Here is a 27,531-nt window from a genome sequence, read left to right on the forward strand (position 1 = left end):
ATGAGGTCAGAGTTACCCTGACACTAAGGATCTAAGACAAAAACTACAAATCAATATCCCTCATGAATGTAGATACAAATGTCCTCAACAAACATTAGCAAACCAAATCTGGCAATATATAAAATGAATTACATACCAGAACTAAATGGGACTTATACCAGAAATGCAACGTTGGTTTAACATCCAAAAAAATCAATGTAACATACCATGTTAACAAAATAAATGAGAAAAATTCAATACATGCTGAACAAAGCATTTGACAAAATCCAACATCAATTCATGATAAAAATGCCCAACAATCTAGAAATAGAAGGGAACTGCCTCAATTTCATAATTAACACATATGAAAGCTACCGCTAACATCATCGACAATGGTGAAAGACCAAATGCTTTCCCTCTAAAACTGGGAGCAAGGCATAGCTGTCTGCATTCACCATTTCCAGTCACCATTATATTGGAGTTATCAGCTAAGCAATCGGGTAAGAAAAATAAAGAAAATGCATCTGACTGCAAAGGATGAAGTAAAAATGTCTTTACAGACAACGTGATCCTGTATGTGGAAAATTCTAACCAAAAAACCACTACAACTAATAAACAAGTTTAGCGAGGCTGCAGGATAGAACATCAATATATAAAACCCAATTGTATTTCTACATACTAAAACAATCAATGATCCAAAAATGAAATTAAGAAAATAATCCCATTCCCAACAGCATCAAAAATAAAACATTTACAAATAAAGTTAACAAAAGTAGTGCAAAATTTGTATACTGAAAACATCGTTGAGAAAAGTTTTAAAAGATCTAACTAAATGGAGATATTTCCTTTTTTTTTTTTTTTTGAGATAGGGTCTCACTCACCCAGGCTGCAGTGCAGTGTACGATCTTGGCTCACTGCAGCCTCGACCTTCTGGGCTCAAGTGATCCTCCCACCTCAGCCTCGTGAGTAGCTGGGTCCACAGGTGCTTGCCAACATGCCTGGCTAATTCTTCTATTTTTGTAGAGATGGGGTTTCGCCACATTGCCTAGGCTGGTCTTGAACTCCTGGGCTCAAGAGATCCACCTCAAAGTGCTGGGATTACAGGTGCAAGCCACCACGCCTGGCCCAAGACATTTCATATTAATGGATTAGAGCAGTGGTCCCCAACCTTTTTGGTACCAGAAGTGCCAAAAATCTCTAGCACCAGGGATTTTGTGGAAGGCATTTTTTCCCTGGGGGTGAGGGGAACAGACAAGGGATGGTTTCTAGATGAAACTGTTCTACCTCAGATCAGTCATCAGGCATTAGTTAGATTTGACCTATATCCTTCACATGTGCAGTTCACAATAGGGTCTGTGCTCCTATGAGAATCTAATGCCGCCACTGATCTGACAGGAGGTAAAGCTCAGGCAGTAATGCTTGTTCACCCATCATTTACCTCCTGCTGTGCGGCCCAGTCCTAATAGGCTCTGGACCAGTACCAGTCCGTAGCCTGGGGTTTTGAGACCCCGGATTAGAGGATTCTGAATTGTTAAGATGAGAATTTTCTTCAAATTAATAACAGATTCAATGTAATCCCTCAATCCCTATCAAAACTCAAGAGATTTTTTTTTTTTTTTTGCAGAAATTGGCGAGCTTATGCTAAAATTTTTATGGAAATACAAGGGACGTTGTATAAACAAAATAATTTTGAAAAAGAACAAAGTTGGAGGACTTTCACTTCTGATTTCAAGACTCATATATGGTTGAGGTACTGCTTTGCCAGAGCCTTTGTGCCTAAAGGAAGGAGAAAGGGAGGCCACAAAGGCTAAGCAAGGCAGTACATATTCCCCAAGCAGATCAATGTACAGCTCCAAGTTGAAAAGCAAAAGGCCAGAGAAGACACAAGAAGAGAGTGGAGAATGGAAGCTGCAAGTAACCCCAAAAAGAAGAAATCTCTAGCATCAGGCAAGAGATTGCCTGAGAATGAAGATGACTGATTGCCAACAAAAGTACAAAGGCATAGAACAGCTCATTGACATGAAGAACCCCAATTGGGTGCCACAGATAACCAGAAAGATCACACAACTGAATCTAGGCAGGCCAAAGGAGATTTCAAGAAAAGAAGACATTAAGAGAAAGCAAAAGAGCATTACATGAAATTGCATTTAGCTTGGAAGACAGAGCAGGTGATTATCTGGAAATAGCAGGAGAAAGCCAAGAGGAAGAAAGAGAGGAAAGCAAAAGATGATTCATCTTTGTCAGGAAAGTGAATGCAGTCACTCTCCCTGAAGAAGTAAGCATGGACTAGATAGGAGGAGATACCAGATACCAGGAACTGGGCCATGCTGCCAAAACCTCTGCTGTGCCTTGCCCACTCTGTGCTGTCACCACTGCAGCAGCCCTTCACAGCTAGGAGACCCCACAGCCTGCTGCCTGTGGGGGTTGGGGAAGGGCACCTGCTATAACTTTGTGTATGCCAGGCAAAGTGCAGTTGCTTACACCTGTAATTCCTTGCTTTGGGAGGCTGAGGCAGGACAGCTGGAGCCCTGGAGTTCAAGACCAGCCTGGGCTACATACATAGTGAGACCCCATCTCTACAGAAAATGCTTTAAAAATTAGCCAGGTATGGTGGCATGTGCCTGTAGTTCCAGTTACTTGGGAGGCTGAGGCAGGAGCTTTGCTTAAGCCCAGGAGTTCAAGGTGCAGTGAACTATCACTCCACTGCACTCCAGCCTGGGTGACAGAGCAACACACTGTCTCAAACACTACCCCTACCTCCCCCAAAAAACAAAAGAAAAACCCCAAAAGATGCAGACAGCATTCCATATGTAACCGTTTGGATGTTTTCTCAAAAACTTTTTAGAGTTCAGGATCCTGGTGGGGGTCCTGGGAGGAGTGCCTTAAAAGGCAGGATTTTGTCAGGTAGATTACACAGTAGTGGGTGGTTGTGCCAGGGGTCGAGCACTGATGAATTTGCAACATGCAGCCCCAGTGTGTGCTGCTTGGGTGCTCACTCAGAAAGGGGCTGCCCTTTGGGACCCTGTACTCCTGTGTCCTTGAGGGTTATGGCCCAAGCCCAGCCAGTCCGCTCTGAAGCCTCCATCTCTACCCTTCCTTGTCCCATTCCCACCTGCCTGGCCAGGGGTAGGACCCATTTTTAACCCTACGCCATCGAGCATTTCAAGAAACTTCTGTTTACCTTGCAGTACACAGGCAAAACATCTTCCACAGATTCAACTCATATATTTGGCAGGTTAAACTTGACATTATCGTTTAAAAATTATATATATATAAAGCTATATCAACCTAATCACGACAGTTTGGTAGTGGCATAAGGGTGGAAGTACAGATCATTAGAGAGTCTGGGAATAAACCTTCACATTTATGGTCAACTGATATTCAAGAAAAGTACCAAGGCAATTCAATGAGGAAAGACACTCTGTTCAAATGGTGCCAAGACAGCTGGATATCCACATGTAAGAAGATGAACTGAGATATTTACCTCACATCATACACAACAATTTATTCAAAATGGACCAAGGACCTCAATGGAGGTTGGGTGTAGGGATGGAAACTGACTACAAACGGATATGAGGGATCTTTCCAGTGATGGAAATGTTCTAAAACAGGCAGATTTACTAAAAACCACTGAACTGTACACTTAAAATGGGTGAATTTTACGGTCTGGAAATTATACCTCAATAAAGTTGTTTTAATTAAAAACTCTACTAAAGACAAACGCTTAAGCAAGTATCTCTTGTAAAACATTTGTTTTTGAGATGGAGTCTTGCTCTGTTGCCCAGGCTGGAGTGCAGTGGCACAATCTCAGTTCACTGCAAGCTCCACCTCCCGGGTTCATGCCATTCTCCTGCCTCAGCCTCCTGAGTAGCTGGGACTACAGGCACCCGCCACCTCGCCCGGCTAATTTTTTTATTTTTAGTAGAGATGGGGTTTCACTGTGTTAGCCAAGATGGTCTCGATCTCCTGACCTTGTGATCTGCCTGACTCAGCCTCCCAAAGTGCTGGGATTACAGATGTGAGCCTCCGTGCCCGGCCACATTTTTAAAATTATAATAGATGAGGTACAAGCTTATCCAATGTCAGTTTTTCCAAGTCTACTTCTTTCTAAATTGGTTTAGAAAAACAACTGCATCGCGGCCAGGGGTAGTGGCTCACGCCTATAATCCCAGCACTCTGGGAGGCTGAGGCCGGCGGGTCACGAGGTCAGGAGTTCAAGTCCAGCCTGGCCAATATGGTGAAACCCCATCTCTACTAAAAATACAAAAATTAGCCGGGCATGATGGCGGGCGCCTGTAGTCCCAGCCACTCGGGAGGCTGAGGCAGGAGGATGGCTTGAACCCGGGAGGCGAAGGTTGCAGTGAACCGAGATCGTGCCACTGCACTCCAGCCTGAGGGACAGAGGGAGACTCCGTCTCAAAAAAAAAAAAAGAAAAAAAGAAAAATAACTGCATTGCTAATATTGATTTAAAGTAACATTTACTGTATGTGTGTATGGCTGTGTGTGTGTGTGTGTTTTTGAGACAGTCTCACTCTGTCACCAGGGTGGGATGCAGTGGTGGGATCTCGGCTCACAGGTGCAAGTGATTCTCCTGCCTCAGCCTCCTGAGTAGCTAGGACTACAAGCTCATGCCACCACGCCCAGCTAATTTTTCGTATTTTTAGTAGAGACGGGGTTTCACCATGCTAGCCAGTATGGTCTCAATGTCTTGACCTCGTGATCCGCCTGCCTCGGCCTCCCAAAGTAAGTATTTTTTAAGACAGGGTCTCGCTCTGTCCCCCCAGCTAGAGTGCAATGGTGCAATCACAGCTCATTGCAGCCTTGACCTGCGGGGGTCTAACGATCCCCTCATCTCAGTCCCCCAGGTAGCTGGCTGGGACCATATAGGTGTGTGCCACCATATCCAGCTAATAAAATTTTTTTTTTATAGAGACGGGAATCTCCCTATGTTGCCCAGGCTGGTCTTGAACCCCTGAGCTCAAGCAACCCTCCAGCTCAGCCTCCCAAACTTCTGGGATTACAGTCATGAGCCACTGTACCCAGCTGAGTGAAATTTTAAGTAACTTCTATACCCTCAGAAAAGTTTAGGAAATAAGTATCATAGGAAAATGAGTTACAGTTGAGAAAAACTGATCAGGCCACATTTTTACCTGAAATTTTCACATAAGTCGAAAAACCATGCAAAAAACTTCCAGTTTTAAATAAGCCATTATAGACTGATAATACTTTGTTTGCAGTTTAATATAAGGAACCAAGTCACCACTCAATCTTTAAGCCCTTTGAAAGTGTCGGTCTGAAATGAACTTAAAATGATGACACCCAATAATTTGTGACATCCTTCAATTCCTTTGTTTCTATGCTACAAAGATAAGCAACATACTTAAAGATAAAATTTTCTTGAATTTAAATCTACAATGATATGCAGAATAAAAAACTGTGTTTTTTCCAAATTTAATACATCATCTAGCAATCGTTTTTTAAAAGCTTCTCCATATTCACGCACTATATTAGTGATAAAAAAATCATATTCTAAAGAAGGGAAATGAGATAACAGCACAATCACCTAAGTATAAACAATTCACATAATATTCTAAAAAGCTATATGGCACACCCCAGAACAATAAAGGACATTTAAAGGACAAATATAATTAGCTTTTAATGTACTACTGATAGATAATAATACTGATATATATTCCAGCCCAGAATCAATTTCTATTGCCAAATGCAACTCCTTTCAGAAGTCCAGAGGAAACAGATCATTGATTCTACTTATAAAGTTAAACAACTGAGATATATTCAAATGCTGTACATCTTGAGAGAATGACATCTTCAAAAGGCAGATGGTACATAACGAATTGTCTGCCGGTATTTTACCTTAAAATTGAGTGCAAAAAAATGAAAATGGGTGGCAATTATACCACAAACACCCATCCATCGGAAGTAAGATATAACTTAGGCCATCTACAGGAAGTTTCAATTATTATTAGATCTGGCTATGTGTCAAGTAAGCAAAAGGCCATCTCAATATAAAGAATATTCTGGATTGCAAATGGAGGTCCAGAGCCTGCAAAAGAACCACAACGCTAAAAAAACACACACAATAATGGAGAAACAACTAAATTACAGAAGAGTAGAAAAATCTGCAGTTTCTTTTGTTTTTTAAGGTCTGGGTATGGAAATCTAGGAGAAATAAGTATCTTAATGAGAACAGCTAATAAGGCATTTTTAGTATTTTTAAATGCTGAGAAATGTTAATGCTGAAAATAAACGCCAATACCCAGTTGTCAAATTCAGAAGTCCTTTAGCATGTTTAGTCTTTTCTTTTTAGAGACTTCAGTTTCTAATGAATAACACCAATGAATAAAGGCTATCATTATTGATGACTCTTCACTGAGATTTAAGAAATAAAATTCTTTATCTGCTAATTGGTGCTAAGTATCAAGGACTTTATTGGTTGGAGTAGACAGAAGAAAGTGGTTAAGAGGCTTCAGAGAAACAACCCCTGCTGGCACATTACCCACTAGAGTAGACAAAGACTACTTATGTGAACTCCACATTAAAATCACCAAAAATGTCCCTTCATGTAGCAGCAAGTCTAAGCTCTACAACAGAAGCTAAACAATTTTCTGCTCAACTAAAAGAAGTGACATAGTCTGTATTATGTTTCTACAATTTTATAAGTCATTGAGCTAGTGAAGTTGTTGCTTAAACAATTTATAACTTTTGTTATAAACGAAGTTTAGTAACTACTACTTTATCTCCTGAGTTTCCAACCCATTTAACAGTAGCAGGAAAGTCAGATGAAAAGATAAAGCACCTCTGTAAATGTGGAACTCCCTTTTAAAAACAACATGCTTTCCCTCCAGTTTATTATTCTACAGATCAGTTCACTGTTCTGAAGCAACCTCAGTTTTATTTACCTTGGATTACTAGTCTATATAAAAAGGGATGAAACAATCTGCTTACCAGCTTATTTATGTGGTTGCCAGTCTCACATCCAGTTTTCTGGGTTTTTTGTGTGTGTGTGTGTGGGGTGAGGGGGTGGGAGGTGGTATCTTTAAACAAAATTCCCAAATAGCATTTTTTAACATGTTAATATTTTAGTGCATGTTAAATATTACAGTTTGTAACAAAGATGTATCCCAATTCAAACTTGTAAGATTAATACATTTTAATACCAATTTGCATGTAACTATCTGGTAAAATATTTTTCATGAAAAGAAAAAGGTAATTTTCAGTTTCATCAGCAATTTTATGAACAAATGTGAAAGTTAGAAAATAACATAAATATTTCTTGGGCCACTTTGTTTTTTGGTGGTTCACACTTTAACATACTCTCATCTGAAACTCCATCTAATAATGCCTTCTCCTTTTAAAGAGTCAAGTCGAGTAAGTTGTCTTTCCTTCTCCTAAGCATTCTATTCATAATACTACTTCTATGGCTAATCCATACTGAAAGACATTTCCAAAACAAATAGGCCTACATTTCACCTTATCTACTACTGTTGTGAAGGCATGTATTTTAGGAATACAAAACACACACTTTAGGAAATGTGTATTCTATTTAAGAAGTATTTACCTTGACTTTTTTTCTCGGTAAAGTTTAGAATATTCTGACCCTACATGTAAATTAAAGCGCAGGCTGCCTCTAAATAATGCAACTGTTTGCCAATAAAGTGAACAAATAAGTTATACCATACTTTCAACATATTTATGCCTGACCAAGATTTCCCCATATATATTCGGCGCATTATCTTCAATTTGTTCCATTAAGCACTTCACAGTTAGGGATGTAATCCAATTCCCACAAAGCCTTATGATTTAAAGCATAAACTTAAGCCATCTTTAGATGGCTTAAGCACCCTAGGAAAATGTTGCTGTTTAAAATAGTTATTTCTGACAAAAATACAATCAACCAGTAAGAAGACATTTTTTAGAAAGGCTCTTTCAGTAACAAATCAAATTTTACATACCTGTAATATCAAGAACTGTAGGAAATTCAGTGTAGTATCTATGAACTGTTTCAAGAAGCTGAGCACCATGGCCTTGACCTTGAAATGGAGTCAAAATCAGCATCTGACTACAGTAAAGAAATTATTTTAAAATTAAAATATCATAACATGACCAGTTTAAAACTTGCAAATCACTATAGTATTACAAACACTTTAAAGTTTGTGTGATCTTTTTTCAATCCACCTTTGAGATACCCAAAAATTATCAGGCTACTCAAAATTAGTTTAATCTTCTACACCGTTTCAAAGGGAACAACGAAATAAATCAGTACATAGTCCATGAATAATGGTGATTTTTTTTTTAAACAAATCAACACTATTATAACAAGTATTGGAAACTTCAGCAGTTCCTTCTTCTGAAATAAAAGACAAGGCACGTGTTATACTGCCAATTACCTTACACGTGGCCGGGTTTTGTCTGGGTACACATAGTAATTATAGACTGTCATGTAGCCTACGGTCGCAAAGAGCGTAGCTCCATCCTTATTATACTTCTCAAATCTGCAGATAAAACAGAAAGCCAAGCAGGTCAATTACAGTCGCGCTCCCATGCAGTGTCCATTTTCTTTTCCATTCTCTGACTGAATTTTCAGTGTCAGCAAGCTACTCTGTGAGGGCCCAATGGGTACACCTGCTATGTTCTGAATGTACAATTCACTTAATTGGTGTGCAGCAACTTGGATAAATCAGACCTCTTTACATCACTTCAGTGCACTTGCCTATTATAAAGATGAATAGGTGGCAAGTAAAAGAAAACACAGGCAAAGCTCATTTTACTGTTTAAGCCTACATTCAGGGCCCTAACGGACAACAGCATTTAATTCAGCTCTATTCTCAAGGTCTCCCAAAGCATAATGAAGGAAAACTCAAGCCTCATAAACAATAGTTTTTCTTTCCTGGGAAAAATATCATTATACTGTCCCAATAATTGGGCTGCCACAATTAAAATGCTGGCTTTGTGGAGGTAATAAGGTCTACTGTTGCTTTAGAACTGTACTTACACTAGAAAGTAGTGCCATCTTTCATCATCCACGTCAATAAAGCTAGCAGTTTCAATAAACCACATCAAAAAGGTCTGAAGCCTTTCATGATATTCTCGAAAGCCTCTACATGTCATGTCAGCCTAGGGAAAAAGCCAGGAAAAGTCAGGTGAAACTCATCACAAAGGTAAGTGAAAGTCTGCAGAACACAAAATTATCCTGTGGGAAAATGTTTAGAAATCTCAGATTAAGATGTGGACACAGACACAGACATACACACAAAATAGATCTTTGTTTATAATGCTGATTAAGACTTGTTTACTGCAGTTAGAATAAATCACTGACAACAAAACTACATACAGGTTTCAGGCAAAAAGAAGAACTTTACTCAATAAATATTTAGATATATCTTTACCTTATATATCTGAAAGGTAAAGTTTTCTCCTCCTGTTGGACTGAGAACTGAGTAGGTATGAAGTAAGGTTCCGAATGGTTTGAAATCAACTTCTTTTTCCAGTAAAGAAAGGAAATCATTTGTGTTTGTGCAAAATCCAGGTGGAATGATTTGTCTAATTTTGCCCTCAACATCATCTGCCTAAAAAATAAAGGATATAAAAAATTAATAACAAATTCAACTTTAAGTTGAATATGGTTAATTTCTTTAAAATTGACAAAACCAACACAAATTATAAAATTTTAGTTGAAAACTAAAGAAGTAAACACACAGTGAACTGGAAAAGGATGAGCTTCCTGAGCACAAACTATATCACACAAAACTGAGATGAGCATAACATAAAAGTAAATAAGGCAGGTAATCTGATACCAAGTACAATAATAAGGGCAATGCTATGGACGTTTCCGTTATGTAGAAAATGCTGACTATACCCCTTCATGAGAGTCTGAACTGGCCAAGGCAAAGGGCTGCTTATTATTTTATATGTGTCAAAGAAATCATATTATCCAAGACATGAAAAGATCACCAGAGGTAGTGAGATAAGGCTAGAGTCAGACCAAATGAATAGCAATCTCACAACTAGATGGGTCACATTTCCCTCATATGCCAAACTCAAACTAAGATGATAATTTAAAAATATACCTATTTAGGAAATAACATAAATTATATGAATGGATATATCATTCTTTCATCCTTAGAATGTGACACAATTCTTACAGACCTGGATTTGTGACAGTAAAAAAGAGACAAGACTGGACAACAAAACTAAACTCGGAGATTAAAATTACCCTTGTTAAACAACCTCTATCAATGTTATCAGCTGAGCAGACTTCATAATCCTTTTCAAAATCCCAAAAGACCACTTGATTGAATACATTTACTACTTCTCTTTAACCATGAATATTTGATGAAGTCTTACAATAAAGTATTGCTGCTTCTCACCAGGCAATAAAACTTAATGAATTGGTCTCAACTTAACAAAACCTTATCCCTCAATACAGTCCCTAAAAGCCTGACATTACATTCAACAAAATGAGCTTGTATTCTATTCAAACTTTTTCCTGAACAATGAGGCCAGGTTTTTACTTAATGGAGTTTGCCGTGAGTTCAGCTGTAATGTTTGTATTGTATCTATTTCCACAAGGACTGACACAAGAACACTTTGTGTTAACTTACTAAGCAGCTCTTTCATACCGTTTACATGCATGATGGGTATTAGTTCTAAACCAAGACCCTTGCTACTTAGCATTCAAAACAGGGAAATTAAGATGCTTAGGACAAAATACACTACAAAAGGCTAATACAACATGCTACTAATTCCTGTCCTTTCAACCATCTTTTAACTAAGTAGAGGCAATGCACCTGCAGATGAATAGCACTTTATTATGATTCAGTTACATTTTAGGATAGAGAATCAGGGATGACGTTTATCACAAACAAGTTTTATTTTCAATGCTCTGGTACCACCAACATTTATATATAATTTGCTTATAGCTATAAAAAAGACCTATTATTGAAAATATAGCTCTTCAGCATTTTGCCCAACAGTTTATTTCTAATATGTACATCAGTCCTTGCAACTCATTCACACTCTAGATCAAATAAACTGCATTTCATGGGACCGTTTTTGTTTATTTTTGAAGTACTATTTGATAAATATTTTTCCTTGCAATTGCTAACGTGAAGAGGCCATCTTAAGCATATTTTATAGAATCAGTACAATTTCAACAACTATCAAGGAAACTGTCATAATGAGGGATAGCTGTAATAGGTGTGCTGTGTAGCAAATAAAATCCAAAGTAGTGATGAGTAGAACAGTATAATATAATGTTAGTTAAGGTTTTTAAAAAGTCAAGAAAAACTACCTTTAAAAAGAGATTTATAATCTATCAGTTTAAAAATCACTTTAAGACTTTCATAGCATGTATAATTTTAACTTTCAAAAACTTTCCTTATGTCCTGTCTTCTCAAGAAGACATTACAAATCATTTTACATATCTTGCATCAAATCTACTTCAAAGATTTCTCAGAAACTCTAAGTTTCAAGTAGCACTTTTGGTGGTGGGCAGAGCAACCCGAAGGTTTGAGCCCAACAAAGACTTCAAAGGATGCTTATTTACTGTAATAAATATCTTCAAATAAAATATTTTGCTCTGCGTAAGTTTACACCTTAAGAATTTTTATAGGGGAAAAGGGCAATTTTAAAGCAAGGAATCTTTATATATTTATATAAATATATATTTATAAATAGTTATGTATATAAACATGTGTCTGATATACTTACATAAAATATACAACTTAAAACCAAACAGTTCTTCAACCTAGAATTTAGAACTTCGCTTCACTAAAGGGAAAATGTCTGCATTTCTCTATTAAATGGATTCCGTTTTAAGAAAAAAAACCCTGACTACCATCTTAGAGATCTGTACTCTTTTCTCAAATACATAATTTAGTTCAATTTAAAATATTCGTTTTTCAGATTGGATTACTGATCAGATAATAAAATCAGCACAAGAGCAAAACCTCATGCAATCATTGTTAACTGAATAGTTAAAAATCAACAGAAACTTTTTAATTACAGTGTTTGTGGCTAAAAGTTTAGAATCTATTTCTGAAGATCACTGAAAAATTCCCTGTCTTCCAGAACATTATTCTAAAACTTCAACTAAAATTACATAGAAATATAGAAAGGGTAAGAAATTCAGCTGACTAGACAGACCATGGAACTAGAATTTCAAAAAATTTTAAAAAAAGAAACTAGGCTGGGCATGGTGGCTCACGCCTATAATCCCAGCACTTTGGGAGGCCAAAGCAGGTGCATCACCTGAAGTCAGGAGTTTGAGACCAGCCTGGCCAACATGGTGAAACCCTGTCTCTAATAAAAATACAAAAGTAGCTGGGCGTGGTAGCGTGTGCCTGTAATCCCAGCTACTCCGGACTCCAGAGGCTGAGGCAGGATAATCGCTTGAACCTGGGAGGCGGAGGTTGCAGAGAGCCAAGACTGCGCCACTGCACTCCAGCCTGGGTGACAGGACAAGACTCCATCTCGAAAAAAGAAACCAGAACACAACCAGATATGTTTAATTAACAAAGACATCTCTTACAAATGGTTTCCTAATACTTGGCAATTTCTTTTTAAAAAGGAAAGTGCAAAAGTATTCTAGTTAGATATTCTGGTAGGTGGGTCATGATGAAATATTTTTAGATCGTATACTCTTTAACTATGGTCATTTCAAGTTCCAGTGTTCTGTACTTTATTACACATGAACATGTTCATATGGAGCAATTTTTGCATTTCCTCATTACTGAATAAAGCGATATGCCTGATAATTAGTAATCTATTTTTTAAAATAAATGTTTATATTTGTATTTATACACATTTGAAAACCCAATAACCTTTCTAATGTCTTATCTTAAGCAACACCATTTGTGTAAATTTGTCTAGTTATTTTTGAGATTGCAATTAAAGACATGTTAAGTAGGTGGTAACATGCTGTTCTTTACTTGGCTAAAGTGGTACATAGACTTAACTATATTCTAAGACTACCTAAAATATGCTATAAAAACAAGCAAAAGATATTCTGTATCTACTTAATTTTCTCAATCTCACGTTCTCTGATAATATTTAAGCTTTAACTACAGAATGTATTGTTGAGAAATTAAAAGTGTGAACTTTTTCATTAATGGAAAAACAAAGGTCATATTTATTTACACTGCATTAGTATTTTGCTACTTGAACTAAACAAGATAAACTTGTCAATATATACTTTTAAAGCTCTTTATATTTCATAAAAAGTATTACTTATCAAGAACACTGTCACAATTTGAAATTTTACTAGTCTACCAAAGATATTTTCATTTCCTCAAGATGAAATTTCTGGAAATATGTAGGATTTTCCTAGAAAGAGGTTAAACACTCCATAAAATTTTTTAAATCTGCTCTCATCTACTCTCAAATTCAATCCAATTAGTGGGACACCAGGATAAAATAACTGAAATTCACAGTTAATACAAACTTTATCCACCTATTTCAACTTCCTATATCAAACCTTTCCCAGAAATGCTAGCAATTAGCAAGACAACAATCTTAGTTACGCACCACTTCACTAAAAGGCAATGAAATTACCCCCAAGAGAAGGCAGGAGGTTTTTGTTTTTAAGACAAGAGTCGGCCGGGCGCGGTGGCTCAAGCCTGTAATCCCAGCACTTTGGGAGGCCGAGACGGGCGGTTCACAAGGTCAGGAGATCGAGACCATACTGGCTAACACGGTGAAACCCCGTCTCTACTAAAAATACAAAAAACTAGCCGGGCGAGGTGGCGGCGCCTGTAGTCCCAGCTACTCGGGAGGCTAAGGCAGGAGAATGGCGTGAACCCGGGAGGCGGAGCTTGCAGTGAGCCGAGATCTGGCCACTGCACTCCAGCCTGGGCGACAGAGCGAGACTCCATCTCAAAAAAAAAAAAAAAAAAAAAGACAAGAGTCTTGCTCTGTCACCTAGGCTGGAATGCAGTAGTGTAACCATAGCTTACTGCAGCCTTGACCTCCTGGGCTCAAGAGATCCTTCTGCCTCAGCCTTCCAAGTAGCTGGTACTACAGGAGCATGCCATCATGCCCAGCTTTTTTTTTTTTTTTTTTTTTTTGAGATGGAGTCTTGCTCTGTTGCCCAAGCTGGAGTACAGTGGCGTGATCTCGGCTCACTGCAACCTCCACATCCCGAGTTCAAGTGATTCTCCTGCCTCAGCCTCCCGAGTAGCTAGGACCACAAGCATGCACCACAACACCTGGCTAATTTATGCATTTTTAGCAGAGACAGGGTTTCACCATGTTGTCAAACTCCTGACCTCAAGTGATCCGCCAACCTTGGCCTCCCAAAGCACTGGGATTACAAGCTTGAGCCATCATGCTCAGCCATTTTTTTTTTTTTTTTAAGAGGCAGGGTCTTATTTTGTAACCAAGGCTGGTCTCAAATTTCTGGCCTCAAATGATCCTCCTGAGTCAGCCTACAGAGCAGCTGGCATTACAAGCACAGAATAGGAGGTGTTAATAAAAGCAAAGGTCAAGGACAATCAGATGAAAAAATCATCAGTGTCTGAATAATCAAGTTTATTGTATTGTAAAATTCAGAATTGTTTCCTTTAAAGATGATGGCTAGTAGAGATTTTATAGGCATCTTAATTGTGACTAAAGAATTTTAGGTGCAACTAGAGCATTCAGCTTGGAAAAGAAAAAGAATGGATGATTAAAAATTAATGTAATGACATAATCCTAATAAATAACTTCTAAACAGATGTTATGGCTGCTGACCACCTATGTAGTATGATCTGCAAAGCCCTAATATATAGACTCAAACCTAACATCCAAAATAAAATTTTTGATACTTTCCACTTAAACCTGATAGAAGTATCATCTTCTCAGTTAACAGTACCATAATTGAACCCCCGTTGCTTGGGCAATGGGGTTCTCCTTGTTTCTTTTCCTCATCTGTCACATCTAATTCAACAGCAAACCTCCAAAATGTTGCTTACTCTGACAACTAAGTCCAGTGTCACCTCTAACACTGCAATATTCCAATCTCTCATCTTTCACTTTTGCCCCATACAGTGTGTTCTCTGCACGGCAGCCAGAATCATATTTTACAAATATAAATCACATCGTTTATGACCTCCACCTACTTAAGAATGCCTCTGAAGAATGCCAACTACTCTTACTTCTAGCAAACACCTATCACACAACAGAAGATCCTACAGATCTAGCTTTGCATCCCCTTCAACCATCTCCTACCCCCTCTCCATCACCATGATTTAACCCTGTTAATCTTTCTGCACTACAAAAATGCTGTATTTTTTAGAGCCTTTGTACCTGCTAGTCCCGTTGCTTAATAAGTTTTATCCTCAGCTTATAACATGGCTGGTTCCTCCTTCATTATTCAGAAATGAGCAAAATGTATCTTCATAATACTACCTGAATTTGTGTATTTACTATTTTGTTTACTGACTGTTCCTCTTGGCTAGAACGTAAGCTCCATGACTTTGTCTGCCACTGTATCGCTGGCATCAAGAACAGAAGGCACTATGGAATGAACACTGACTGCAAACTGAGATAGAAGACGCAAGCCCATGACCCATGTATCCCCTACCCAATCATTTTTAGTAAGGGAAAAAAGTCTTTGTTTGGATACTCAAGATAAGTGATCTTTGACCACAAAGCAAATAAGTAACTCTACAAAAAGACATTATAAAATATTGATTCCTTACTCCTAACACAGTATTTCTAAATGGAAAAACCTAATTTTCAAGAATGGAACAATTAGATGTCAATGCAAATACACAGCTATTTTCACTGCATGAAGTATTTAAAAGATTTATCTATAACTAAGTCAATAGTTCCTTTGGAAGAAATCAATTCAGTGCTATCAGCTGCAACTGTAAAAAACAAAAACCCTCCAACAGTGGACTTACACACAAGGAAAAATATCACCTGCATTTTTAATAAGAATATCTAGCTGGGCTTGGGTCTGGAGAATTTAGCAATCTATATATTTGATTATGAAAAAACACTATTTTAATAAATGTGTTAAATGCTAGTTAATCTAAGATTAAATCTTTTCAAACATCAAACCACTACAGTATTACTCAGAATCACTTCTGTATCTGCACAATTTCAAAAGTTATCGTGGGACACAAACTACATTAAAACCAAATTTTTTTTTTTTTTTTTGAGATGCAGTCTCGCTCTGTCGCCCAGGCTGGAGTGCAGTGGCCGGATCTCAGCTCACTGCAAGCTCTGCCTCCCGGGTTTATGCCATTCCTCTCCCCCAGCCTCCCGAGTAGCTGGGACTACAGGCGCCCGCCACCTCGCCCGGCTAGTTTTTTGTATTTTTTAGTAGAGACGGGGTTTCACCAGGTTAGCCAGGATGGTCTCGATCTCCTGACCTCGTGATCCGCCCGACTCGGCCTCCCAAAGTGCTGGGATTACAGGCTTGAGCCACCGCGCCCGGCTAAAACAAATATTAAATGTAGTGACATATTATTTATCTGGCAAGCTCAGTCATCTCAAACATGGCTGGGAAGTGGGGAAAAACACACACACACAAAACAAGTAGTACTCAAAATACTTCTAGTACTAAAGTTGAATGAATATGAAACTACTTCAGATCTTTTTCATGCTATGCACAATTCCTATTACATGAAACTATTTCAGATCTTTTTCATGCTATGCATAATTTGTGTTATACATGGGGCATAGGGTTGGCAAAAGAGGTAAAGTCAGAAGTTAAAGTCCTGAAAAAGTTGGTTGCATTGTTAATATTTTAGGAACTGCTACTTCTGCAGAAGAAAGTTATGACATATAGTATGAAGTAATCAGATTCCATCCAGCTTACCAACATGGTGCTTTTAACCATAAGGGGTCTGCTAGTGTGAAGCCCCTTACAATGATAGCAGTAAACTGGCAGTGCATGGCATAAAACACAGGAGAAGGCTGGGTATGGCGGCTTAAGCCTGTAATCCCAAGCATTTTGTAAGGCCAAGGTGGGAAGATTGCTTGAGGCCAGGAGTTTGAGGCCAGTCTGGGCAGTATAGCAAGACCCCATCTCTAAAAAAAATTAAAAATTAAAACAAAAAATTTTTTTAATGAGAGGGAAAAAAACCACACGGTAAAAAGGAGAAAGATACCTATGTAACAAACCTGCATGTTCTGCACATGTATCCCAGAACTTAAAATTAAAAAAAAAAAAAAAAGGGAGAGAGAGAAAGAAAAAGCAGTAAGCACAAGAGCCTGGATCCTCTTAGAACAGGTCAAAAATATTCCTAACATCTTTTAATCAGGATATTATTATATATTATGCATACTAACACTAAATAATCATCTCCTAGTCCAATACTGATTATTTACTAGTTGTATGACTTTGGTCAAACCTTTACAATATAACAAATCCCTCAAAATGTAAATAATCAAAAAGGGCCAAGTCAGTCAGTTCCAGTAATGAGAGGAGGTTTTAACCAAAAATATAGATGGGGTATGGGGTGGCAAAAGAGGTAAAGTCAGCAGTTAAAGTCAGTTTAAAGCCCTGAAAAAGTTGGTTTCATTGTTAATTCATTAGGAACTGCTACTTCTGCAGAAGAAAGTTATGACATACAGTATGAAGTAATATATTTCATTTTCCATACTTGTGTCTAACACACTATTACCAACAGTATATCAGATATAATTTACTAAAACTTGCTGGATTTATAAGTGCAAAGGAAAGAGATTTTGCTATAAGAATTAACTTTCAATTTTATATATATGATTTAGTGACAAAATGGAATTTAATCTTTAAAAAAATCACCTTTGTGAAGTAACGCTTGATGAAGTTTCAATGCCCTTAAATAAGGAATGCTCTGAAACAGAACAAGTCTAAAATAAAATTTTCTTAAGGCCCTCAAAGATTCATGTCCATCCCAGATGCAAAATACATTCATTCTATCCAAACATTCCTAGAAGTCTCAACCATTACAATATCAACTCAAGTCCAAAATCCCATCTAGATATAATCAGTTCAAAAGTCACACATCTCATCATCTAAATCAGCTATAGGTAAGACTCTGGCTATGATACATTGTAGGGCAAAATTCCTCTCCACCTATGAGCCTGTGAAATTAGAAAACACAGTATCACTTTCAAAAGACAATGGTAGGACAGGCATAGGACAACAGTTATAGAATCTCTCATTCCAGAAGAGAAAATGGAAGGAAGAAAGGAGCCACTGCTACCAAGCAATTTCAAAATTCAGCATGGCAAATTCCATTAGGTTTCAAGGCCTAAGAATAACTGTGCCCTGCAACTCCACCCTCTGGACCCAAAGCTTTGCCCTCAGAGTCATTCTTCCGTTTTCTTTAAAGGTAGCACATGCTTGCAACTGAGCAGTTTTATTAGCCTGTTTCCTATCTGTGGAATTTGGAGAGTTCATACAGCCTTCCTTCATTTTTGTCCTGTCAGTCCAAGCTGCACTATAAAGTTTTAATTCTCAAAACCCTTGAGTCACCTGTGTACGTCATGAGGGTTCATACCATTAGACAAGAGGGTCCTCCACAGATGTTCCCCAGATCTATATTCCCAGCTTTTTGCTGAGACAACTGAGGAGACCCATGAGTCACATGCCTAATCCCTTCAGCACTAGCAAAAGGTTATCCTGTCACATTCTCTCCAGAACACACTTCCCACTTTCCTGACAATGACTATGCTAACTATGTCTTCTGAAATCTGGATAGGCTAAGAATTTCCCAAATCATCAACTCCTGTATCCTTTTTGTTTAACAGTTCTTCCCTCAGTTTATCTCTTTCCTCACTTTACTATAAGCAGCCAGAAATCAGGCCACACCTCCAATACTGTGCATAAAAACCTCCTTAGCTAAACATACAAGTTCACTGCTTACAGTAAGTTCTCCTTTCCATATAATTGCAGGACATAACTCAGCTAGGCTTTCTGCCACTATAGAACAAGGATTTCCTTTTCTCCAGTTGCCAAACACATGTTCCTCATTTTGTTCTAAGCCCTCACCAACCAGAGGCACTTCTTTTTTTGTTTGTTTTTTTTTTTTTTTTTTTTTTTGGAGATAGGGTCTGCATCAGTCACTCAGGCTGGAGTGCAGTGGTACAATCTTAGCTCACTGCAAACTTCACCTCCTGTGCTTAAGCCAATTTCCCAGCTCAGGCTCCAGAGTAGCCAGAACTACAGGCATACACCACCACACCCAGCAAATTTGTGTGTGTGTGTGTGTTTTAGTAGAGATGGAGTTTCACCATATTACCGAGGCTGGCTTGAACTCCTGAGCTCAGGTGATCTACCTGCCTTGGCCTCCCAAAGTGTGGGATTACAGATGTGCCACCAGGCCTAGCCATTTTTTTTTTTTTTTTGTAAGAGATAGGGTCTCACTGTGACCCAGGCTGGAGTGCAGTGGCATGATCATACTTACCTTACTGTAGCCTCAACCTACTGGCTGCAAAGGATCCTCCTGCCTCAGTCTCCTCAGTAGAAGCGGCACTTTCTTTCTTTCTTTTTTTTTTTTGAGACAGAGTCTCACTCTGTTGACCAGGCTGGAGGGCAGTGGTGCAATGTCAGCTCACTGCAACCTCCACCTCCTGGGTTCAAGCAATTCTCCCACCTTAGCCTCCAGAGTAGCTGGGATTACGGCATGCACCACTGCACCCAGCTAATTTTTGTATTTTTAGTAGAGACGGGGTTTCGCCATGTTGGCCAGGTTGGTCTCAAACTCCTGACCTCAGGTGATCCGCCCGCCTCAGCCTCCCAAAGTGATAGGATTACAGGTGTGAGCCACCATGCCTGGCCTTCTCTCTCTCTTTACCTTTATCCCCTTTTGATCCACTCGCTTTAAATAGTTTTATAATGTGATCAGCTTGATCATCCACGTATTCCATTCATAAAGGAATATATTAGCAAAATTTGTGGGATTAGAAATGCAGCAAGAGAAACTTCAATAGATTCTACACTAAGTAAAAGTGGAAAATTTAGCTATTTCCCTCCATCTTCTTTGACTTATAGGAAATAAACACAATAAAAAACAAAAGTTGGCAAAAAAAATAAAACTCTGATCACAAAGGCAAAAATTTTTATGGGGAAGGTCCACGCAGGAAACAGAACAGGATCACAATCACAGGGTTAACTGTAATGACAGGGCGGCAAATGCCTCCATAACTATAGACTAAGTATATGCTTTTATTTAATTAATTAATTTTTTTTTGAGACATAGTTTCACTCTGTCACCCAGGCTGCAGTGCAGTGGTGTATTCTCAACTCACTGCAACCTCTGCCTCCTGGATTCAAGCAATTGTCGTGCCTTAGCCTCCCAAATAGCTGGGATTACAAGTGCGTACCACCAAGCCCAACTAACTTTTGTATTTTTAGTAGAGACGGGGTTTCACCATGTTGGCCAGACTGGTCTCGAACTCCTGACCTCAGGTGATCCGCCCACCTTGGCCTCCCAAAGTGCTAGGATTATAGGTGTAAGCCACCGCACCCAGCCTGAGAATGTGATTTTAAAACTACCATGTAACAGATTCTCTTCTCCCTCAAACCTTAATTTTTTTTTAAAGATGGGGTCTTGTTCTGTTGCCCAAGCTGGAGTGCAGTGGTGTCATCATGGCTCACTGGCAGCCTCAAGCTCCTGGTCCCAAGTAATCCTCTCACCTTAGACTCCCAAGTAGCTGAGGGTCTCACTGGGTTGTCCAGGCTGGTTTCCAACTCTTGGGCTGGAGATCCTCCCACTTCAGCCTCCAAAAGCATTGGGATTACAGGAACAAGCCACTGCGCCCAGCCCAAACCTTTAACTTTTAGAACCTATTTGTTTGTTTTGTTTTTGAGACAGGGTCTAGCTCTGTCATCCAGGCTGTAGTGCAGTAGCATGATCTCAGCCGACTGTAGCCTCTGCCTCCTGGGATCAAGCCATCCTCCAACCTCAGCCTCCTGAATAGCTGGGAATACAGATACATGCCACCACGCCCCACTAATTTTTGTGGTTTTTTTGAGAAATGGGGTCTCACTATGTTGGCCAGGCTGGTCTTGAACTCCTGAGATCAAAAGATCTGCCCCCCTCAGTCCCCCAAAGTGCTGGGGTTACAGGTATGAGCCACTGCACCTGGCCTAAAACCTATTTTAAAATAAATTCAATTGGAAAACAGTTAAAAAAGCATTTCTGTTCTTACCTCTACACAGTCAAAGTTTTCATCAACTTTAGATGCATATTCAACGCGGAACATTGTTGACAGGCTACCAGCAATATAGTATAACAGGATCTTTAGACCCTTGTAACCAAAAGCAGTTTCACTGAAATGGAAAAAATAGCAATAATGAGAATGAATTTCTGCAGTCATTAAAAAGTATTAACCCTACATATAAACAAGTTTAACTTCATGGGCAGTTTCAAGATTTTAAACTATACTTAAAAAAAAATCATCTACAGTAAAATGTGCTTCAGTTTTCATCTAAAATAGAATAACTCAGGAATGTTGCCTAAGTCAGGAATGTTGTTTGGGTTAAATGAGTAAGTTAATACATGTAAACTACTTATAAAACTGGCACATTGTATAAGTACTCAATAAATGTCAGACATTTAATACTATTGCTACTGTTGCTGCTGCTGCTACCATTACCAGTATTAGAAGGCATTTCAAATGACAGAAGTAGTGTTAAACTAGGAGCTGGCTAGGCAAGCAGCTACCAAGCCTTGGACCAGTCCCTCCAACTTACCGCTTACTGAATCACCAAAATCCAGAGCTGCAGTGATAGCACCTACCTTACCACAAGTAAACTGCTCTATGAACTCAACAGGCAGATATGGAACTGCTGCTAATTTTTCCACCCCATGGATATGGAACTGCTGCTAATTTTTCCACCACATTTATGCTTAATATTCCTTTTATGCTTAATATTCCTTTTTCCAGCTTAAAAGTCTTCTAAAGAGTGAACTCTAAATTATCCAGAATAGGTAAATCTATAGAGACAGAAAGTAGATTAGTGACTGCCTAAGGCTAGGGGTCAGGGTAAAGGAAAGTGACTATTAATGAATTCTAGGGTTTTTGATGGAAGTAATGATAATGTTCCAAAAATGACTGTGTTTGCACAACTCTGAATACATTAAAAACCACTGAATTGTACACTTTAAATAAATGAATTGCACAGTATATATCGCAATAAAGCTGTATTCTGATTTTTTTAGAAAGTGAATTGTGAAAGAAAAGTGTTTGAAAGAAGCAGTGTCATGTACTTTGGGAGGCTGAGGCGGGGGGGTGGTATCACTTGAGGTCAGGAGTTCAAGACCTACCTGCCAACATGGTGAAACCCTGTCTCTACTAAATACACACACACACACACACACACACACACACACACACACACACAAACGACGGTGTGGTGGTGGTTGCCTGTAATCCCAGCTACTCAAGAGGCTGAGGCAGGAGAATAGATTGAACCCAGGACGTGGAAATTGCAGTGAGCTGAGATTGCACCACTGCACTCCAGCCTGGGCAACAGAACAAGACTCTGTCTCAAAAAATTAAAAAGAAGCACTATCTGTAAAACTAGATCTTATCCACTAAGATATTACTACACACATTTTTTAAAGTAGTAAAACGTAGAGAATAAAACAATGTCTCTTTAAAGATAGAACTCCAAAGAGAAAATATTATTTTTATAATAAAGTAAAACCTGTTTAAAATATAAAAGGCTGAAATTTTGGCATTAATTTATGTATAATAAGATATAATTATTAATATGTGAAAGCACATAAAATGCCTAATCTGTATATTAATAATGAAAAACTCACAAGAAATTCGTTGCAGGAAGAGACATTTGTTGACTTAAAAACACAATAAAGGCCTGGTGCAGTGGCTCACACCTATAATCCCAGCACTTTGGAAGGCCGAGGCAGGTGGGTCACCTGAGGTCAGGAGTTCAAGACCAGCCTGGCCAACGTGGCAAAACCCCATCTCTACTGAAAATAACAAAAATCAGCTGGGCATGGTGGCAGGCGCCTATAATCCTAGTGACTCAGGAAGCTGAAGCAGGAGCATCACTTGAACCCAGGAGGTGCAGGTTGCAGTGAGCCGAGATTGCGCCATTCACTGCACTCCAGCCTGGGCAACAAGAGCAAAACTCCGTCTCAAAACAAAACACACATTAAGGCTGGGCACAGTGGCTCATGCCTGTAATCCCAGCACTTTGGGAGGCCAAGGCAGGTGAATCACCTGTGTCAGGAGTTCAAGACCAGCCTGGCCAACAGGGTGAAACCCTGTCTCTACTAAAAATACAAAAATTAGCTGGGTGTGGTGGCACATGTCTGTAGTCCCATCTACTTGAGAAGCTGAGGCAGGATAATCGCTTGTACCTGGGAGGTGGAGGGTGCAGTGAGCTGAAATTGCACCACTGCATTCCAGCCTGGGCGACAGAGTGAGATTCCATCTCAAAAAAACAAGCAAACAACAACAACAAAAAGCCACACATTAAATATGGCTGGGTGCAGTGGCTCACGCCTGTAATCCTAGGACTTTGGGAGGCTGAGGTGGGCAGACTGTCTGAGCTCCAGAGTTTGGGACCAGCCTGGCCAACATGCCAAAACTCCGTCTCCACTAAAACTACAAAAAAAAAAAAAAAATTAGCTGGGTGTGGTGGCGCAGGCCTGTAGTCCCAGCTACTCGGGAGGCTAAGGCATGAGAATCGCTTGAACTGGGAGGCGGCAGAGGATGCAATGAGCCAAGAAGATCGTGCCACTGCATTCCAGCCTGGGCAACAGAGCAAGGCTTCATCTCAAAAAACAAACACACAAAAAACCCCAAAACTCCCACACATTAAAGAAATATGTCGGCCGGGCGCGGTGGCTCAAGCCTGTAATCCCAGCACTTTGGGAGGCCAAGACGGGTGGATCACGAGGTCAGGAGATGGAGACCATCCTGGCTAACACGGTGAAACCCCGTCTCTACTAAAAAATACAAAAAACTAGCCGGGCGAGGTGGCGGGCGCCTGTAGTCCTAGCTACTCGGGAGGCTGAGGCAGGAGAATGGCGTGAACCTGGGAGGCAGAGCTTGCAGTGAGCTGAGATCCGGCCACTGCACTCCAGCCTGGGCAACAGAGCAAGACTCCGTCTCAAAAAAAAAAGAAATACGTCAACGATGTTAAAATAATGCATGGGAGGAAAAAGACACGAAGGGAAATATTTAAATGTCCACTATGTCTAAATACCCTTTCCTACTACAACAAACCAGGGGTTCCATGGGAGACTGATTGACTACAGAACTAATAGGGAAAGTACAAGATGAATCTGGAAGCATCTTATTGTGCAAGGAAGTAAAGTATCACCAAAATTATAAGGACATATCAGAAAGACTCAAAAGTGTCTGAAAGGGTGGCCACTTGCCAAATCTGGGACAATTTGAGCATCAAAATTAGTAGCAGAAGCAGACTGTACATAACCCACTGAATTTTAAAAGAATCCTTAGCCAGGTGCAGTGGTTCACACATGTAATCCCAGCACTTTGAGAAGCCAAGGCAGGAGGATCACTTGAGTCCAGGAGTTCAACACCAGCCTGCTCAACATAGGGAGATCCCCATCTCTTTAAAAAAAAATTTTTTTTTCTGTTTTTTTGAGACGGAGTCTTGCTCTGTTGCCCAGGCTGGTGTGCAGTGGTGCAATCTCAGTTCACTGCAACCTCTGCCTCCCAGGTTCAGGCAATTCTCCTGCCTCAGCCTCCCAAGTAGCCAGGACTACAGGCGCACGCCACCACACCTGGCTAATTTTTTGTATTTTAGTAGAGCATGGTTTCACCATGTTGCCCAGGCTGGTTGCCAACTCCTGAGCTCAGGCAATCCTCCCGCCTCAGCCTCCCAAAGTTTTGGGATTACAGGTGTAAGCCACTGCACCCGGCCAAAAAATTTTTAAAAATTAGTTGGGCATGGTGGTACCCACCTATGGTCCCAGCTCCTTAGGAGACTGAGGTGGGAGGATCTGCTTGAGCCTGGGAGTTCAAGGCTGCAGTGAGCTGTGATCGCACCACTGCAGTTCAGCCTGGGTGACAGAGCAAGATCTGTCTCAAGAAACAAAAACAAAATCCCTGAGTTTGATGTAAATAAAGAAATAAATAAGGGGAAGAAGAAGAGCTCTTTCTTATAGTAGCACGCCCAACTAATAAATGAGAAAAGTATGCAAGAGTTACAAAATCACCATTTTACAATCATCATAGTAAATGATTCAAGCAAGAATCATTAATGGATGCTAAAACTTCTGGGTGAAAGCTTGATGGAAAACAGGATATTTTCAGTCTCGCAGTATCTCCCTACAAACTACTTATAAATTACAAAGGAAGGCCGGGCGCGGTGGCTCAAGCCTGTAATCCTAGCACTTTGGGAGGCCGAGACGGGCGGATCACGAGGTCAGGAGATCGAGACCATCCTGACTAACACGGTGAAACCCCGTCTCTACTAAAAACTACAAAAAACTAGCCGGGCGAGGTGGCGGCGCCTGTAGTCCCAGCTACTCGGGAGGCTGAGGCAGGAGAATGGCGTGAACCTGGGAGGCGGAGCTTGCAGTGAGCTGAGATCCGGCCACAGCACTCCAGCCTGGGTGACAGCGCGAGACTCCGTCTCAAAAAAATAAAAAAAAAAATAAAAAATAAATTACAAAGGAAAAAACATTAACTTTATAGTGGAAAAACCTGGCAGCCACCTCTAAATTAGGTGACCCAAGTTAACTTAACCAACAAGGGACAAACTAGTATCACGGACTTCCTGATGTGATACACTGAGGACACAATACCATTTCTGTAATGGCACAGCAAAAATATGCATTATCTGAGTTTAATCACAAATAAACCAATCAAATGAATCCAATATAACAGTTCTACAAAATTAGCCTATACCCTACAAAAATGTCTGTTAGGAAAAAACAAATGCTGAGGATATGTTTCAGATTAAAGAAGAATGAAGAGATATGACAACAAAATACAGTATGATTCTGTATTGGATCCAGGATTGGAGAAAATTGCTGTAAAAGAATTACCAGAAATCAACTGACAAAATCTGAAACATGGACTGTATATTAGAAGATAGTACTGTATCAGGCCAGGCATGGTAGGTAGCTCATGCCTGTAATCCCAGCACTTTGGTAGGCCAAGGTGGGTGATCACTTGAGGTCAGGAGATTGAGACCAACCTGACTAAGATGGTGAAACCTTGTCTCTACTAAAAATACAAAAGTTAGCTGGATGTGGTGGCGGGCGTCTGTAAGCTCAGCTACTTGGGAGGCTGAGGCAGGAGAATCATCTGAACCCAGGAAGCAGAGGTTGCAGTGAGTTGAGATAGCACCACTGCACTCCAGCCTGGGCAACAATGAGAGACTCTGTATCAACGTTAAATTTCCTGAACTTTTACAACTCTTCCATGATTATTAACTTTACTTTTAGGAAATATATACTGAAGAGAAATGAGGGGTAAAGGATCAGGATATATTTGCAACCTATTCTCAAATGGTTCAACAAGAAGAAGAAGAAGAGACAATGATTAAAGCAAATGTAGCTAAATGGCAACTGGTGAATCCAGGTAAAAAAAATATACAGAGATCACTGTACTATTCTTGCAACTTTCTGCAAATGTGAAATGTTTTCAAAAATTTTTAAAAAGTAACTATTTCAATGATGTAATCAAAGTATAGGAAATTAAAGAGCAGTGTTAAATATACTGGGACATATCTTTATTTTGTTTTTGTTTTTTTGATACAGTCTCGCTCTGTCGCACAGGCTGGAGTGCAGTGGTGCGATCTCGGCTCACTGCAATCTCTGCCTCCCGGGTTGAAGTGATTCTCCTGCCTCAGCCTCCCGAGTACCCGGGACTACAGGCGTGTGCCACCACGCCTGGCTAATTTTAGTATTTTTAATAGAGACGGGGTTTCACCATGTTAGCCAGGCCGGTCAGGAACTCCTGACCTCAGGCAATCTGCCCACCTTGGCCTCCCACAGTGTTGGGATTACAGGCATGAGCCACTGCACCCGGCCTGGGACATATCTTTAAAGTTCCTTCTAAAAAATAAACTTCAGGGCAGGTACAGTGGTTCATGCCTGTAGTCCCAGTTCTTTGGGAGGTGCAAGTGGGAGGATCACTTGAGCCCAGGAGTTCAAGACTAGCCTGGGCAATATAGGGAGACCCAATCTCTACAAAAACAAAAACAAAAAAAAAAACCCAGGCATGGTGGTGTGTGCCTGTAGTCCCAGCTACTCAGAGGCTCAGGTGGGAGGACTGCTTATGCCCAGGAGGTTCAGGCTGCAGTGAGCTTTGATCACACTACTGCACTCCAGCCTGGATGACAGAGTGAGACTCTATCTCAAAAATAAATAAATAAATAAATAATAAATAAACTTCTCTCAACTGCTTATTTAATCACAGAACAACAACTTAAGCTTTCTATTACAGCTTTAGGGGAATACATGCTACTAGAAGTAATTTAGCAAAATGGTAGGCAGAAAAAAGTAGTAGTTATGATTATGGGCTCTGGAGTCAGATTGCCTAAAATCTACACTCCAGCCATTTGTATGTTCATAAACAATTACCCAATTCCATCAATGCAC

General features: G+C 39.7%; 1 protein-coding gene across 1 annotated transcript in view; it reads right to left on the minus strand.

Moving 5' to 3' along the window:
• The window catches only part of HAT1 (histone acetyltransferase 1), a 70,461-nt gene that overhangs the window by 16,884 nt on the left and 26,046 nt on the right, over nt 1–27,531 (minus strand). Inside the window, exons 4-8 of the mRNA XM_033231129.1 lie at nt 21,128–21,248; nt 9,388–9,567; nt 8,994–9,115; nt 8,389–8,493; nt 7,954–8,060 (exon numbers count right to left, since the gene is read on the minus strand). Coding sequence (XP_033087020.1) covers nt 7,954–8,060; nt 8,389–8,493; nt 8,994–9,115; nt 9,388–9,567; nt 21,128–21,248 — 635 coding nt within the window. The remainder of the gene's footprint in view (nt 1–7,953; nt 8,061–8,388; nt 8,494–8,993; nt 9,116–9,387; nt 9,568–21,127; nt 21,249–27,531) is intronic.

This window comes from Trachypithecus francoisi, unplaced genomic scaffold, assembly GCF_009764315.1.
Source record: "Trachypithecus francoisi isolate TF-2019V2 unplaced genomic scaffold, Tfra_2.0 Lachesis_group13, whole genome shotgun sequence".
NCBI lineage: Eukaryota > Metazoa > Chordata > Mammalia > Primates > Cercopithecidae > Trachypithecus > Trachypithecus francoisi.